This window comes from Chroicocephalus ridibundus, chromosome 10 (genome assembly GCF_963924245.1).
Source record: "Chroicocephalus ridibundus chromosome 10, bChrRid1.1, whole genome shotgun sequence".
Taxonomy (NCBI): Eukaryota; Metazoa; Chordata; class Aves; order Charadriiformes; family Laridae; genus Chroicocephalus; species Chroicocephalus ridibundus.
In genome coordinates this window covers 22,663,693-22,679,837 of record NC_086293.1, presented here as the reverse complement: position 1 = coordinate 22,679,837, position 16,145 = coordinate 22,663,693, and the positions used below count along the sequence as shown (strand labels likewise).

The 16,145-nt window shown below is 53.6% G+C and overlaps 1 protein-coding gene and 1 long non-coding RNA gene across 2 annotated transcripts; one reads left to right on the top strand and one right to left on the bottom strand.

The window, feature by feature from the left end:
* The first annotated feature begins 4,950 nt into the window (after window positions 1-4,950).
* LOC134521675 (uncharacterized) lies at window positions 4,951-6,773 on the top strand. The gene is made up of 3 exons (XR_010072828.1): window positions 4,951-5,358; window positions 6,016-6,191; window positions 6,646-6,773. It is a non-coding gene; the product is annotated as an uncharacterized LOC134521675 (long non-coding RNA).
* A 1,263-nt stretch (window positions 6,774-8,036) lies between these two features.
* On the bottom strand, window positions 8,037-14,719 carry DNASE1L3 (deoxyribonuclease 1 like 3). Its single transcript, XM_063348382.1, has 8 exons — window positions 14,273-14,719; window positions 12,448-12,536; window positions 11,746-11,838; window positions 11,363-11,475; window positions 10,717-10,829; window positions 10,193-10,350; window positions 9,178-9,274; window positions 8,037-8,919 (listed from the first exon to the last, which is right to left on the bottom strand). Exons 1-8 carry the CDS (start codon window positions 14,402-14,404, stop codon window positions 8,791-8,793), a joined length of 924 nt encoding a protein of 307 aa, XP_063204452.1. The 5' UTR covers window positions 14,405-14,719; the 3' UTR covers window positions 8,037-8,790.
* Between the last annotated feature and the right edge of the window lie 1,426 nt (window positions 14,720-16,145).

Sequence of the window (16,145 nt, the reverse complement as noted above, 5' to 3'; positions counted from 1 at the left end):
CTTTGTGTTGGGCACAAAGCGGTGCTTTGGGGGACACTGTGCTCTGCTTTCGGTCTTCGGCACCGTGACGAAGGTTTCCATTTGCAGGGCCCACCTTGGCAGGCAGCTGTGGGGCTGGGGTGGCAGCTTACCAGGTTACTGGCGTCCCAGCGCCTCTTGCTGGGTAGACCTGTAATGGTATGAGATGCTCTTTCTTCATTATTTACGGAGGACTGGCATGGTTTTTTGCCTCTAGCTGTGGAATTGGTTTTTTTCTGCTAATTTGTTTGAACTTAGGTTCTTTTTCTCTGTTTATAATCTCTCTCCTTGGTGGTGGTCTGCAGTAGGATTTGGGCACCTGTGAGTGCCACTGGGAACTCATCCATCGCTCCTCAGCTGGCCCAAACTGTCCCACGAGCGCTTGGCTAGATCTGGTAGTGCCCTTGGTAGCCAGCTGGACCCTCGCCTGCTGGTGGCCAGTGACCCAGGACAGCCCATAAGTCACAGCACTGCCACATAGGAAAGCCTGCTGGGACCCACTCCACCTCCAGGAGGTTCACAAGATGTTTTGCCGGGTGGTGAAAGGTAAGTCCCCCCAACACACCAGTTACCCAAGGATGGTAACTCTCAAGAGCGTCCCATCCCCCTGTCTGGTATTGGTGGGTTTTGGTGCCAGGAGCATTTGTTCATCTCAATGGTCAAGGAGAAGGAGTGTTTGGCGATGATGTCCAGGAGCTGGAGCTCCTCACAGCCTGCACACTCAGCCTGTCCTTCACTCCGCACTGTTCAGGTCTGTCCTGTAGCAGTCCCTGTCCCTGTGCTGTGCTTGTTCTTGCCATAGCCTGGGGTGCCACCTGTATTTGCTGCCTGCTGGCCGCCTTTGGTTTGGGGAGCTGTTGGAGTCCCCTCTTCAGACCCCTCTGGGTGTCCCTGGCCTTGCCTCCATCTGTTTCTGATGGCCGTCACTGGAGCCAGCATGGCAGAGCTCTTGTGTACTTGGGCATTGCTCAAAACTGAGAATTGTATTTCGTCCTGTGCAGCTCTGTTACAGGAACGCAATCAGGAGAGCATCCCCCACTTCTCTTCCCATCAGCGCCTTGGAGGCTGCTCCTGGCGGGAGGTGAGGTGCTTGCTGGCCGCTCCAAACACTCATAGTGTCCTTAAACCTGCTGGCGGCATGGCCCTCGCTTTCTGCACCACTCACAAATGTGAACAGACGCCTTTTGTTTTATTTTGCCCAATACAAAAGGTGCAGGAGGTCCCGCGTTAGCTGGGGGAGGCAGCTTGTTACAGGCCCGGCTCTGTCAGGCACTCTGACAGCCGTAAAGGTCCCGGTTTGCTGTGGGTGTCCTTCAGGCTGGGCACAAAGCTGCCTTCTGCAGGGCTCCAGTGCCCGGCAGAACATCGTTTTGGGGGGAAAACCCTGGCCATGGGCACTTCCAGCCTTGGCTGGTGCCAGGCTGCAGCACACACTGTGAACATTGCCACCTCTATCACTCGCCCCAGCGTGACCCTGGCAGCCTGGGGATCCGCTTTTCCAAGTAGCTTCAGCCTTTTTGGAATACAGCATTAAAGTGCAGCTCCTTCTAAAAGGCATAAGGTGCTCTTTCTGCTCGGCTCCCTGCCTCAGGCAAGGGACAAGGTGATCCATCCAGGGTTGGTCACATCCTTCAGTGCTTGCATGCCAGTAAAATAGCCCTTGTGCCATTTGTGACCTGGTATATTATTCTTCTTGCGCTATAATCAGCCTTGGATGGTATGGTTTGGGGTGTAGCACCAAGTGCCGTGCTTTATTCACGGGCTAAATGGTGTCCCCCGTGAAGCCCGTGCTGGCGGCGGCTGGGGCGTTGGCTGAGCGGCCGGGCTGAGCGCGGGGCTGGCGGTGCCTCTTTGCCCTTTCCAACATCAGCCTAAGCGATTAGCCGTAACAAATCAAAGATATGCATCTTTAAATTACTTTAATAATTTAATTTATTACATCTTTAAATTATTTCAAATTAATCCTTGAAGTATTTTAAATATATAGATGTGTGTGTGTGTGTGTGTATATATATAAAAGACAATCCATTACACTTAATTTTTCGGGCGATGGTACTGCAGCAGTAAGTGTCCGGTCCCCGCCAGGCCTGGGGCTGCACGGAGTGCTGCGTGTGTCCAAAACCACCCCCCTTCACCCCCCGAGACGCCCCGAGCTGCCCGGGCGTTTACGGGGTGTATCAGCGATGCAGGTGGCGGGGCTGTTGCTCAGCAGGACTCTGGGTTTTTGTTCAGATTATGCAAACCCCGTAATTACTTTTCCCTCTAACTGTCTGTGGAAAGCGAGATTGTGAAGTTTCCAATCCGGAACCTGCTTTTTTCTCTACTCGGTTTTAACTTGTAGACGTTATTTGTTTCAAACTGATGTGATTTTATTTTCAATTTTTTTTTTTCCCCCACATTAAAATGTACTTGCAGGCAAGACAATGCACCTTTCTCACTTAGAAAAAGGGACACAAATTATGTATTAATCACTTTTAAAAGCCTGTCCGAAGCGGTTGCGTATAAACAGACATCACTTGACAGAAACTGGGGTGGAGTTGCGTGAAACCGCTAGTTCGGGGAATGGCACGAGGCTTTTTTACACAGTGTTTTTTATTTGCTTGAAGAAAACATTTGTTATCGTGACAGCTGGCTGCCCCGCTCTCTCCCACGGGACAAACAAAACCGGTTGCCCAGTTTGGCCTCTGCCAGGTCAGGGACAGCCCTGGACCTGCTGGCACGCAGGGGACGGGGTCTCGCAAAGCGGCCGTCAGCATCCCCAGGTGATTATTCTGTTCTCTGTGGCAGCTGGCTTGGAGGATCTTATTTTTCTTTTTTTTTTTTTTTATTTCTTTTTTTTCTTTTTATTTCTTATTTTTCTTTTTTTTTTATTTCTTCTTTTTCTTTCTTTTTTTTTTTTTTTTTAATTTTTCTTATTCCGTACATCTCCCGCCTGCATCCAGAGTAGCAGAAAGGAGTGGCTGAAGTTTTGTCACCGCCAGCGGCAGGACGAGCCGCCGGAGCAGCCAGCCCTGCCGCGGAGCTGGGCCCGGAGCAAACCTGCCTGGCACCCACACCTTTAAACATCAAACTCCCCAACTCCTGTAAGCAAGTATTTATTTTTAAAAAGCAATATTCCCCTGTGTTACAGCAACTTGGAGCCATTCCCCATGCCGCCGCGAGGCGACACGTCTCCACAGCTCCATCCGAGCTGAAGAGGAAGCCGCAGGACGGGCTACAGCAGTATATTTTGTTCTCCGCAGCCTGCAGTAACCATTAACATTCAGCAGGTCCCTCTTGCAGAAGGTTATCAAAACAGCCCCGCTGCCAGCTCTCCCTCTTGTGCGGGGCTCTTTCCCCAGGGCCTCCTGGGAAAATGCTTTTAAATGGCTTTTCAGAATTCCTCGGATTTTCAGGGCTAATTTTCGTAGTCGCGAATTTATGCTGCACGCTTAGAAAAAACATTGTCACTAAATCAGGCTGGATTTATAGCTTGTGTCGCTATTACTTTGACCAGGATTTAAAGCGCATTCTTTATATAACATGAATGAAAGGCTGATATATGTGATTTTAAAAAAAAAATTAAAAAAATTGATAGGCAAGATATGATTTAGCAGGACCCGGAGGTGTGTTTGACAGCTCTTTCCTGTGATGAACTGCCTTTCTGCGGGACCTTGGTACTGCAAATATTTACATCCACGCTCAGCTGGAAGCCTGGGACTCCTTTGAGCCCCGTGGAGGAGCCGGGAGGGTATTTCTTTCTGACAGCGATATCCTGAGGGGGTATTTTAATATTTTTTTTGGCGGGGGGGAAGGGGGATTTTGCATCTGGCTTCGCTGAAAATGGCTGGGGTCAGGCCCCCTCCCAACCGCGAGGTCACGTCTCAAATGCCGGCGTTTGCAGAGCTTTTCAAGGAAGGTTTCTGGTTCCTTTGCCAATATGGAGATTAATTCCTACAAATCTGTCTCTGGACTAACAGAAAGTGCCCTGCAAACGCCGACAGCTGAGGCACTATATTTAAAATGACACCTGAAGTATTTAACCTTGTTCTTTGCGCTGACTAGAAGACGAGGCGGTGTGGGGAGGGCGTTCATAGTGTTACGCCAGGTGATCGTGGAGGGGTTGTGTCACTTAGCCCTTGGGATGGCAAAGAGGAACATGGGCTAAATCTGGCCCCGGGGGTGCAGAAAGAGCCTCCGATCCAGATCTCAGTTTCGCCCAGTGCTGGAGAAAGGGGTCCGGGGCGCCTGGTGCCCGGCAGCGAGGGGACGATGGGTGCCGCTCATGCCCGGAGCAGCCTTGCATCAATCCCAAAACCAGGTCCGAGCCATCGAAGGGCAGAAGCGGAGTCACCGAAAGACATCCCCAGGGGCTGGGTGGGCTGGAAAAGACGGGGATGCCTGCTGGACCAAGCCAGCTGCCCTGCTGCTCGTGGCGCAGGGGTGGCAAGGGACACCGAGGCGTCCCCTGGGGGGATGTGCCCCATGACCTGCTAGTGCCTGGTCCTGGGAGCCACTGCTGGCAAGCAGGACAGTCTTGTAAAGGTCATCGCAGCGTGTTTCCTAGTTAAATAACTGTGGGCAATGAATAAACAGGCCTGGAGCCAAAAAACGTGCTACCTTTTTGTTGCAAAACTCATTTCCAGACCAGGAACACCTTGGGGTCAGCTGCGGGCCAGGTCTCGCCAGTGGAAAGCTCTGTATGGAGGCACGTATGGGGACGCGGATCTACGAGCTCCCAGCAAAGGACGAAATCATGTTTCCACAGCCAGGTTTGCTGTCTGTGCCCTGGCGTCTGGGACTAAATACCGTGGGACAACCCTCTGATGATGGGATTTATGGCGGTGCCACCAGAGGGTGCCACGATAACACGTAACGCATGATGGCTCTGCACCGTGGGGTGGCCAGCGGCCCTCGCAGAACCGAGGAACCTGCGTTATCCTGGGCAAGGGGCTGACAGAGGTTGTGGAAATGCTTTTAATGAAGATAGGTGGAAGAAAACATACAGGAAAGTGAATTATCACGTTGTTTTTCTTTTTGAATAAAGGCAGGGAGAAGATGACTGCTGTCTTCCCCTTCTGCTCTCCATCTCCTTGGCTTCTTAGCAGAGAAAAGCCTCACCAGGGGCCACTGAGCCCCGTGCTCTGGGGAGACTGAGAACAAGCTCCCCGTAGTGCCATGTGAGCGCTGCCCCGGGAGCCCCTGCTCCGCTCTTGGCCCTTTTCCGTGGCTCGTGCTCCATCAGTGTGTGGCCAAGTCCAGCCTGCGGCACCGACTGCTCCCCACGATGCCTCCAGACACCAAGGGAGCTGTGAAGCAGCCAGGCTGGGACCAACCGCTGGTTTCGGCAGTCCCGTGCTGGTAAGCTCTTTGATTTTTTCTGCTTTTGATATTTTTATCAGTGGTACCAGCCCTGCTGTGCGATAGCACAACACAGCCTTCTTTCTCGGGGCTGCAGCTCAATTGCTTCCTGCACATCTGTGTGTGGCCGTACATCTGTACACACCTACATCCGTATGTCCAGGTACAGGATGCATAGGGGTCCCAGCCCAAACCCCATCAGTGGTGGCTTTGGGACCTGCTGCTCTTCGCCCATCGCCCACGTGGCAGAGGAGCAGCAGGAGCTTTGGAGGGCGTTCGGGCTTCAACGGCTCCTGTCTGCGTGTGTTTGTGCACAGTTAAACTTCCAGGAAAGCAAAGCAACTGGGGACGTAAACCCAAATAAAAGAGGCTGGGCTGCACACGGGTATTGCCATGCCGAAGGGCTCCAGAGCTGGGGACACCTACCCTGATGCAGAGAGGGGACAGTCCCCGGCCCTGCTGACCCCCGTCCCGTGCAGTTTGTTAAACAGCGCATCCCAGCTCGTTTGTCTGATTGGTGGTGGTTTGTATATCATTTCTTAACGTTCCCCTAATACTGCATGCTCAATTGCGGTGCATGCTGCCTTGGTCTGTGTCTGGGGACATACAGACCCCGAACAAACAAGCCAAGTGGGTCCCCGTGGGGTTTTGTACCAGCTCTCCTGTGTCTTCATCGCTGCCAGTTCCTAAAAGGAGGCAAAAGGAGGTACACGGAGCCTTGCCCGCGGCCAAAGCGTGTCTCACCCTGTAGCAGAGACAGAGACGTGTCAGGGCCCTCGGGGGCCAGTGGGGAGCGGTGCCAAGGCCAGGAAGAGGACACAAGCCCTGCCCAGGTGAGTCCCGGGTGCAGATGGACAAACCTAGCCAGTGGAGATGATGGAGGCTATGGAGAAATAGTCCTGCCTTGGGCTGCTGCTGCGGGTTCCTGGGGGTTTCCCTGCCAAGGGACTCCCCCAGGGCAGCAGCAGCCATGCTCCTGCGGGTTTCTGGCTCCATCCCCAGTGCAGGGACCATTGCTCCATCCCCAAAGCAAGGACCTCCCGTGGGGCTGGGGAGAGGGGTCTCTGCGGGGTGGTGGAGACCTCGGGTCTATGGGAAGTGAGGATGCCCCGGCATCACGTGTTTGAGACAGGCTTCGCAAGGACCCAAACCTGAGGGACTGAGGGGTCTTGACAATTTTTGTTCAGCTGAACCCTATCTATCTGCTCTGCGGTCTTGCCTGGCCGGGGGTGCTGTGGAGGAAACAGAGTTTTCAGCTTCTGAAGAGTCTCTTTGCTTCTCTCCCAGCCATGACCTGAGACCTGGCTTGCATGAGACAAAGTCTCTCTAGGCCATTTTGGATTCCCAGTGTGAAACTTCTGCTTGATCATAAATAAAGCTCGAGAAGCCTCATTCATCGAAAGAGAAGCTTTGTTCTGGCTGCAGAATACGTCGAGGCTCCTGCAGGCTGGAACAACTTAAAAACCCCTTTGCAGTTGGGACAGCCGGGTCATGATCCCCTGGTGGGGAAAAAATCTAGAGACGACATGAACTGTTAAATGTTTTAGGATGTAGTTATAATGCTGTCTAATGCCTGTATGGAATATACACAGGAATATCTATAGAGACCGACTGTGCTGACTGTACAAGCCTTGGGCACCTCCCGGCCCCTATCAAATGTTATGAACCCAGCGCAGCTGCTGCCTGTCCGCTTTGAGTCCCACAAAATCGTGTCCCAGCTCTCCACGGAGGAGCATCGTTTCGCATGAAGATGTCTCCCTGCCAGTCTCTCTGCAAGAGCATCTCCGGACCGACAGCCGCTAACATCATGCCTGAGGCCGCAGCCGCTGCTCTCTGGACACGTCTCTAATCTTCAGACGCTGAGTAAAGGAATATATTCAATATCACGAATAAGGACAAAGCTTTTTCAGTAAAACTTAGTCATATTTACGTGTTGTTTATGATTGAATGCATCCATTACTGCTTTCCTGGAGTGTGATTTATTCCTTTGTGCATTGCTTCTTTCTGAAAGCCAGAAGAGAGCGGGGACTTATGTAGGACGAAGATGTGAGGCCAGAGACGTCGACTGATTTCAGCCTTCACATGAACCCTCGCCGCTGTCAGCCAGACGGTGGCATTTCTATAAAAATCCCAAAGTAAATATTTGTTCTAAATCAGGCTCTTTCCTTTTGCCTCGACTGGATTAGGACCGAGGGAGCTTATGAAAGTGCTGTATCGTTTCAAGATGAATTGCTGCTGAAGGTCGGAGGATTTGTTGTCTGCCCTGCGTGCAACACCCCCCCCCCGCCCCCCGGGATAATCTCCTCTCTATTTAGTTTCTTTCCTCAAATTCTTTCTCCCCAGACAGTGAGTTTCGCAAAGGCCGAACTGTTTTCCTCCCCTAAAAGCGTATCTCGTTTTCTGGCCCTCCCTGCCCCGCCAGCAGCCTGACCGGGGGGTGCTGGTGAAGGGGGGTGAATATTTGCCTCTGCTAACAGTTGGATTATTCTCACTTCTCAGCTGCCATCTGCGTGACAGGGTTTGGTTTGCACTAAATACAGCCTGTGGGCTGAGCTGAGAAAACAGATTGCTGCACCACCTCGTTAAATAATCATCATTAAAGGCTGGTTCGTTTGGCGGAGAACTTCAGGCTGCCACGGAGGATTTTTTTTGGGGGGAGGGGGGGGCGTGGTGGGGGATGCAGCTCACTTCCACGTCGGGATGCTGAAATCAGATTTTAATTTAAGTTTTGCTGACGCTCTCTGTTGGCAGCGCTGTCACCTGGGTCCCGCGGGACTTGTCGCCTGAGGGTGGCAGGCAGGGTGGCGGCGGCTGGCAGGCAGGGCTGGGAACACCGCCCGTCTCCGGATGGGTTACTGCAGAAAAGGGGCTCTCGCTGCCTCTCCCTCTGTCTTTTCTTTCTCTCTTTCCCCAAGCCCTCGATCCTGTGGGCAGTTTCAAACCCACACCCGTCGAACGCTCCCAAGTTCGGCAACATTTCACGCGGCAAATCGCCAGGCACAGACCCGTGTCCCGCCGGCTGCAGCTCTGAAGCATCCACACAGACACCCGTGATGCAGGAAGGTCTCTTTAATCCCCCTGCCCCTGCAAAGGAACGGCAGAGCTCCAGGGCCCAGGTGATGCGCGGGATCGCTGCCCTTCAGATACAGATAAAGCACACAGAAGTGTTTTACCCTCGCAGGAGCTCCTTGCATTAGTGATCAGTACAGTAAGTACGGTATGCTGCTTCTAGCTGATATATCTTTGCGTACAATGAGGAAAATAAGCCAAAGGTTTGATTTACCTTCTTACCCCAAATATTTGAACTTTAACAAAATATTTGTGTTTTTTTCCACTAAATATTGCACTTGCTCTGAATATATCTCCACTAGTCTTCTACGAGGTCTGTTGGCAACCATGTATTTCCACGGCACGTGAGAGGCCTCAGCATGCTCATGAGCTCAAGCGGCGGCTCTTCCTTGGTCTCCTCTTCCTTGAAAACTGTGATTTCAGCCAGTTGAAGAAGCCGCCTTTTGCTTTTAGCTCAAACTCTACAGGGAAGTGGTCGCTCACCCCCAGCGCCTGCAAGACAAGGGCACAGAGGGGCTGGGAGCCGGTCACCCATGCTCTTTCCAAACCCTGTCCCAGAGGGTTTCCCCGCGGCGGTGGGGAGGTGGATGTGCCGGGGGGGGGGAGGGGCGCAGAGGGAGCATTGCATCACTTTGGGAGGATACAACGGTCTTATGGACAAGACCATGTTCAAAACTGCCTGGATACCGTTGGCTTTGCCCTCCTGTGTTAGCCCTTCTCCCACCACTGCAGAGGCCGTGCTGTGCCTACCTGCTCCTCGGTCATCTGAAAGTCCTCCTGGAAATCAAAGATGTTGACAGAGTGTGGCACGACGGCATGGACGAGCTTCTCCCCGCTGACCACGATCCTACAAGGGGCAAGAGAACGAGGTGCTGTTATGGGGTGCTCAACCAGCGGCAGCCATGCTGCACCGAGCCGGTGGCCAGAGAGGTGGCCTTGATGGAGTCACAGATACGTATGGTTTGTCCTTTCCCGTGGGCTGCCTACTTAGAGATGCCAGCACGCATCTGCTGTCTGCTGAGTTTGGCTGATTGCTTTCCTTGGGAGTGAGATACCTAAATATCATGGCGTGTGTTGGCCTTGGAAGCCAACGTTAAATGACTTGTATCCAAACACACCCCAACAGTGCTGCAAAGTTCAAAGCCGTACTTTGGATACCAAAAATCATAGGATACCAATGACTGGAGTCTCAGTGAAGTCCTGCTTTGATCCAGAAGCTCGTTGTGCAAGAGGTTTAAGTCTTGACTTCCTCTGGGCTCTAATAAGCTGATGTGTTTATTGTCCCTGCTGAGGGACCTGCAGGTACCAGCTGGACCTGCCCCGTGTCCGGGAAAGGTGAGGTGTCCCACCTCCAGAGAGAACTGGATTCTGCATTTGTCAATCCAAATTACCCATGCAAGAGCAAAAACCATGGCACAAAGCCAGCAGGGAGGAGGCAGCAGCACCTTCCACCTGGGTGCCCGCGGGGCTCCCTGCAGATGAGAAGTGCTGCGTAATCGCCTGTCACGTATGTCCACCTAAGTCACAACAACAGCTAGTTCTTGTGTGAAATCTTGCCCTTTTTGCAACACTACTTGCCAACAAGGCGGCAAAGTGCTTTGTGCTCCTGACTAGAAGTGTTCCCATCGCATTTCCCCTTGGACACCGTTTCACCTTTGAAGGCTTCATGCACATTTGCTTTATCTGACAATCGCTGACACCTTTCCATATTTTTTTTTTCTCAGAAAGTCATAAACAGGGAACGGTTTGGCAGTGAACCCTTTACCTGTCATACGGGCAGCTTGTGCTTCTCTTCACTGTCGTGTCATTTTTGTCGCCGATTAGCCAGACGAATTCGGAGTAAATCCTCAGCCGGATGTTCTTCCACTGCTTTTGTGGAACGTAGCTACATCCAGCATTAAAGTCCCCCATGAAGATGAAGTTCTGGAAGGTAGGAGGGTTTTCAAAGGAAATCATGAGGACAGATCTTCAAAAGAAGACCCGCAAGGACTTTTAGGATCACCAGGTGCTCCCAATAGCCCACACAGCTCAAATAGTGAGCGCTCATTGAGTGCAGTGGGGCCTCTCCCTTCTGCTGGGCTCACCACCGAGGCATGCTGATAAAGCGGCCGTTTTATCGGGAGCTCAGGTTTACCGATTGAAATGTGGAGAACTTGATGAAAAGACATCAAAGAGATACTCAAGATCTGGGGCTTGTTATCAATGGTTTTAAGGTTTTCGGGCTGTGAAGAGTGTGCCAGGTGACTCGGTACCGAAGCCGCTGTTAGTAATGTAGATGTGTCAACTAACCTCGGTTTTCCAGCGCTGTTTTACATCTAAGTACACATCATAGAGCTCATCAATCTCCCGTACTGCTGTCTCCGGTGTGGTGTGCAGAGGGATTATAGCAAACTCTTTGACAGCTTAAAAACAAGGCAAAAGAACAGGAAAAAATGTAACGGTTAAACACACACTGAGTCACAAAGAAACAGAGAGTGACTTGGAAGGAAGAAGGTTTTTCTGAAGAAGAAACGGCTTCTGTTCTGGCTGTGGATCAGAGGTGACGGCTGTGTGGTTGCACGGTGCTCGCCATCAGCTGCCCAGCCGATGCTGAGCTGCGACGTGGTGTGGTGCTGTGTCAGGGCAAACCCTGCAAAGCAATGGCCGCTCCTGGGGCTGTGCCAGCAGCACGGAGCGCATCCACGGAACCGCTCCCCGTGGCGGCGGCAGAGGCTCTCCTGGGGCTGCTGGCCACGGGGCTGCGGCGTGCACCCAGCTGCGGGCCATGCCAGAGGGGGCAGCCCCAAAGGGGGATGCTGCTCGAGTAAGAAACGCAGCGTGGGGTCAGGATACGGCCCCTTTCACCTGCCCCCGCCACATGCCCAGGTCCAGCCGGCACCGTCGCGCTCCATCCGATTCGCCAGTGGGGGAATGATTTGTTTCTGAAAGGTCTCACCGGTTTTTGGAGACTGGAACCAGACGGCGAAGGGCTCTCTGGAGAAGGCATCCTCGTCCCCAGGCTGGGTGTCAGGGTACTGGTAGGTTTGTTTCACCGATACCAGAGGATGTCTGCAGCAGAATAAAGAGGACAGGGGACGTCATGCTTGTAGCTCGCTGCGACACGTCTGACGCTGACTCCGGGCTCTGACCTGGAGCCCGGCCATGGTCCAGGATGGACACAACCAGGCTGGGGGCAGCGCCTGGGACGATCCCGCGCCCAGGGACCCATCCCACCCACACATCCTGCACCTCCCTCGCAGCAAAGCCACCTCTGCCGTGCCTCGCGTGCCTCTAGGGCAGAGCGAGGGGCCCGCTGGTTGGCGAGGGGATCTCGCTCACCTGTAGATGAAGGCGTACTGCTCCTTGTAGCTCTTCCTTCCCAGCCTCTCGCTGACCACGCAGCTGTACTCCTCCTTTGACCCCTTCAGCTGACTGGAAGGAACAGTGGTTTTCCTGAGTTTATTTCTGCATTCGCAGGGGGTGATAATTTTGCCTGTGCCCGAGGGTACAGGGATGTTTCTTGCCTGGCCTCAGAGGCGGCTGGTAGAGACAAACAACCTTCTCAGGACCCGTTGTCTGGACCTGTGCTCCCTCATCAGCTCTTTCGCTCTACCCACTCGCTGCCCATTGCACCCTACTGGTGCAGGGCCCCACGTCCGGCCAGGCGCACGCTGCTCCCTCCTCCGGACCCTCAGTCCAGGCGGGGAATCCCCGGTCCAAAGCAAATCCCAACCCTGTGGAAAGGTGGCTGCCCTGACGCAGATGGTGCTGGCCCGTCCCTCCCTTCTGTTTTCCTTGGAGAATTAATCTTTAACAAATTGAATCTTATTTTGGTTTAAAAACATGCGTCCTACAATGGTCTGGAGCTGGCTTTGCTCCTGAACTTCAGCAAGGCTGCCAGAGCCTAGTCCTTCCTCGACGGCTGGAAGAGGAAGAGCCCAGACCCTGAGCTTTTGCCCTGGTAAGGTGGTGCTGAGCAGAGCACGGGCTCTTGCCGAGCATCTTTCCCAATCTTTGCCTAGTTGCCCGTGGCCACCCTACCTGGTGAGCTTCTGCACCAGGAGAGGACAAACCCGGTTCTTGTTCTCCTTTATTTCCATCAGCAGCATGATGTCACAGCGAGAAACGATCTGCAAGGGGAAGGAGCAGAAGCGAGTTTGCACGCGGCGGGTTTTGGAGGATGAGAAAGACGCCAGAAAGAAGTGGTTACTGGTGCAGGGGAAGTCCTTTGTGGAAGAAGCGGAGCCCGGCCTGGGGTCGTAGCAGCGGGGCAGTGGCCGGAGCGAAGCCCTTCTGCTTTCAGAGCCGCCACACGCCCCCGCGGGAGCTGGGAGAGGGAACTTGGGAGAAGAGCGGTTTCGGGTTTGTTGAAAAACTTTTGTGTCTGCCCCTGAGGAGTAAGTGCGGAGGGGAAGGGGCAGCGAGAGCCATTGCTGCGAGCCCGCTCTGCCCCCGCCACTGCTGGGGTGCTGCTTTCAGCCCCCTGCCATGGTCCTATGGCCGGTTTCTCCCCTCCCTGCCCCCCGCCACACAGGTTTTTCTTCTCTGCTTGGGACCGGTGCTGCGCACAAGCATCCCAACTCACAGGGTGCCCAGGTGGACGTGGCAGGAGGTTTTGGGGGGTATCGAGGGGAGCCAGTTAGTGTCTATCATCAACCCACCGCAATGGTTTTCACCCTTTTCCTGGTGTAAATACCCCTAAGGTCCTACCCCTATGCCGTGCCTTCTGAAAGCTGCGTGTGCTGTCAGCACTCGCCTGCCCCAGCCGTCTGCTTCAGACCCCTCTGGAATAGCCCGTAGAGCCAAAAAGTGACCCCTGGGCTGAAAACAGGGTGCCGGCGCCCGTGGGCTGTGGCACCGCAGAGGGGCCGCAGGGCGCTGGGAGAGGGGGCGAGGCTGCCCCAGGCCGGCTCAGCTCCCACGGACGGTGCCGGGATTCCCCGCGGGAAAACCCAGCTCGCCCCACAGCCCGGCGCGCTCAGGAGCTTCCTTCTGCCCCCGGTTTTGTTCCTCTTCAAACTTTCCTAGTTTGAAAACTTTGCGGGTTTCATGGAAAAAAGCCCCTTTTTGCCCCCTGAAGCTTGTAAGGAATTAATGTATTGCCCATAATTTGGCATATACTGCCCATAGTGCTGACAGTATAGGAAGAACGATCCAGAAATGCAAACCCTGGCAAATCCCTCTTCTCCGACTGCAGTGAAAGGATTAAAGACCAAATAAATGGTGTTGTTCCTCGCTGCTGCCGCTCAGCACACGCAGCCGCCCCGCTCACACCGAGCACCGCGTCCCCCGTTACTGTGGCGTCTCGGAAGGGACTTGCAAAAACTTTAAATCCAAAACATGGTTTTTCTAAAAAGCTGAGTTATCTTCAGCTGCTGCAGAGGAAGCCTGACGGTGAGGGCTTATTTACATAAATTAGCAATCAGGCTTTTCAATTTTGTACCGCGCTCTGCTATGATGCTCTCTGCTGTCATGAGAATATGTTTAATTAGAGAATAATATTTCAGAATAATTAGCACATGAGCAAGGTGAATAATGTATCGCAAAACAAAGCTGTCTGAATTCAAAGCGAAAATTATTTTCACTCTGCACAGAGGTTTTCCTCCTTTCCTAACTCTGTTTCCAAAGGAAACAGCAAATGTTGTTTCTGTTATATTCCCGCACAGGCTAAAATAACAGCAAACACCCTACTCAACCACAGGCTGATTTTCACTTTAAGGCTACAAAATGATTTAAATTATTAACTCTTTTCTTTGTTTGTTTTTTTTTTTTAACTTGAAATTCAACCATGAAAAATAAATAAAGTGCAAGACTAAGAAATGCCCAGACAGCCCAATGTCTGCCTCATCCAGGCAAATGAACGTACCTTCACCACGGCATCGACGACTTCAGGTCGGGCTATTTTTGTTTCTCCAAAAGACCTTACATTGAAGGAGCAGATTTTTAGGCTCAGAGATGGGTTGAAGTTGAAGAGTGAAAGCAAGATGAAGAGCAACATCTTCGGGAACTTGGACAAAATGAGTTGCTGAGAGCGTGGCTATAAATATATGTATGTGTGTGTGAGTGTGTTTGTGCCTGCGTCCCTCTGCGGCCAGTTGGGAGGTCACGCTGAGCAGTCTGCTGTGTCGATCACGAACATGAACAGGAATCGCCATTTCCTCCTTTCCCTCACTTCCATCTCCCGGCACGAAGCAGCGTGGACTTTGAACTTCTGCCCTGGGGGGAAAACCGGCTCTTCGGAGCCAAAATCTACATCCTGGAGGAACAATTGACCTGCCAGACCCCAGCATCCCTCCCCATGGGGAGGCACCCACTGTGGGATGCCTCCGGTGCCTGGGCACCGCTCGGGACCATGCCGGGCTGTGCCGGGCCAGGACTGGGCTCCCTGGACCACCGCAGGTAAGAGGTGAAGAGCCTGAAGGACCAGGAGGTGGATGGGGCAGATGGTGAAAGGGATTGGGAAGCAGCGGTGGGGAGAGAGGGATTTCTGGAGGGCACTGGTGGTGGGTATGAGAAACCCCAGTGAAAGGCAATGGTGGTGGGACACCCTGGGCATGGGGGTTTTGGCTACGTCCATGTTTTGTTCTTCTGTTGGTTTGGTCAGAAAGTCATGCCGTGAGAAAGTGATAAACCGCCCAGTGCATCAGGCTGTGTGCTTTTACCCGCTTCTCCCTTTGCCCAGAGCTGTGATGTGCCCTGCTGCGGGACGGTTGCTGTGGGGTGGCCGCGTTCATTTGCCCACAGTTAACAGGGTCCGCTGGCTCAGCCTCCGCGGTGCACCTTGGGGAAGGTACGTGATGTCCCCAGCGCTGCCACCCAAACTGCCAGCCAAGTGTCCCCAGCACAGCAGTCTCGGGCGGGTGACCCAAGGCGTGTGCACGTGGGTCTGGCTCGTGCTGTGTGGTGGAAGGGGACACATGAGCTTGGCCAAGACGACACTCGAGTGAGGACGCTGCAGCTGGGGCAGCTTTTGCAGAGAAACCATCCCCCTGCCCTCCCTTCCTCCTCTGCGGGGTGCCTGCCCTTGGCTGGAGATGCATTTGTTGGCCCCCGGTCGGGTAGAACGGCGGGAGGTATAACAAGAACTCAGGCTAAAAGGCGTCTTCACGTGTCTTGGACTTTTCTCCCTGTGCTTACAGGCTGCTTTCACATCCTCTCGCCTTTTCCTGAAACCAGCCACGAAGGCTGCTTGCGCCCCGCCGCCCTGCCTGCGTGGCGGCCCATCCAGAGGCAGATGCAGCAGCATTCAATTGCATGTAAAACGCAATTCAAAATGCATTCAAAGTGCAGTGAATCAATTACAGCGGGTCAGATGGAGCTGGCACAAAACGTAGCACGTGGGGGGCTCCCAGCAACGCTGACCACAGCGAGATCCCGCTCTTGCTGGGGGAGCGGGGGTGGCTGTGGCTCTCCAGGGCCCGTGCTACAAGAGCGGGAATGGGCACCATAACTCCATTTTGGCTGGATGGGGGGATTTGGAGCAATGGCTGCACGCCCTGGTGCTCACTAATGAACTCAGCTGCTTGGGGAATGGGCACCATAACTCCATTTTGGCTGGATGGGGGGATTTGGAGCAATGGCTGCACGCCCTGGTGCTCACTAATGAACTCAGCTGCTTGGGGAGCAGGCGTCCCACCTCCTGACAGAGGGGCTGTAGGGTGCCTTCTCTCCGCTGGGTCTCTGATGAGCCAGCCTGGGGCAGGACAGGCTCGGGAGGAAGGCAGTAAAGAGGGAGGGAA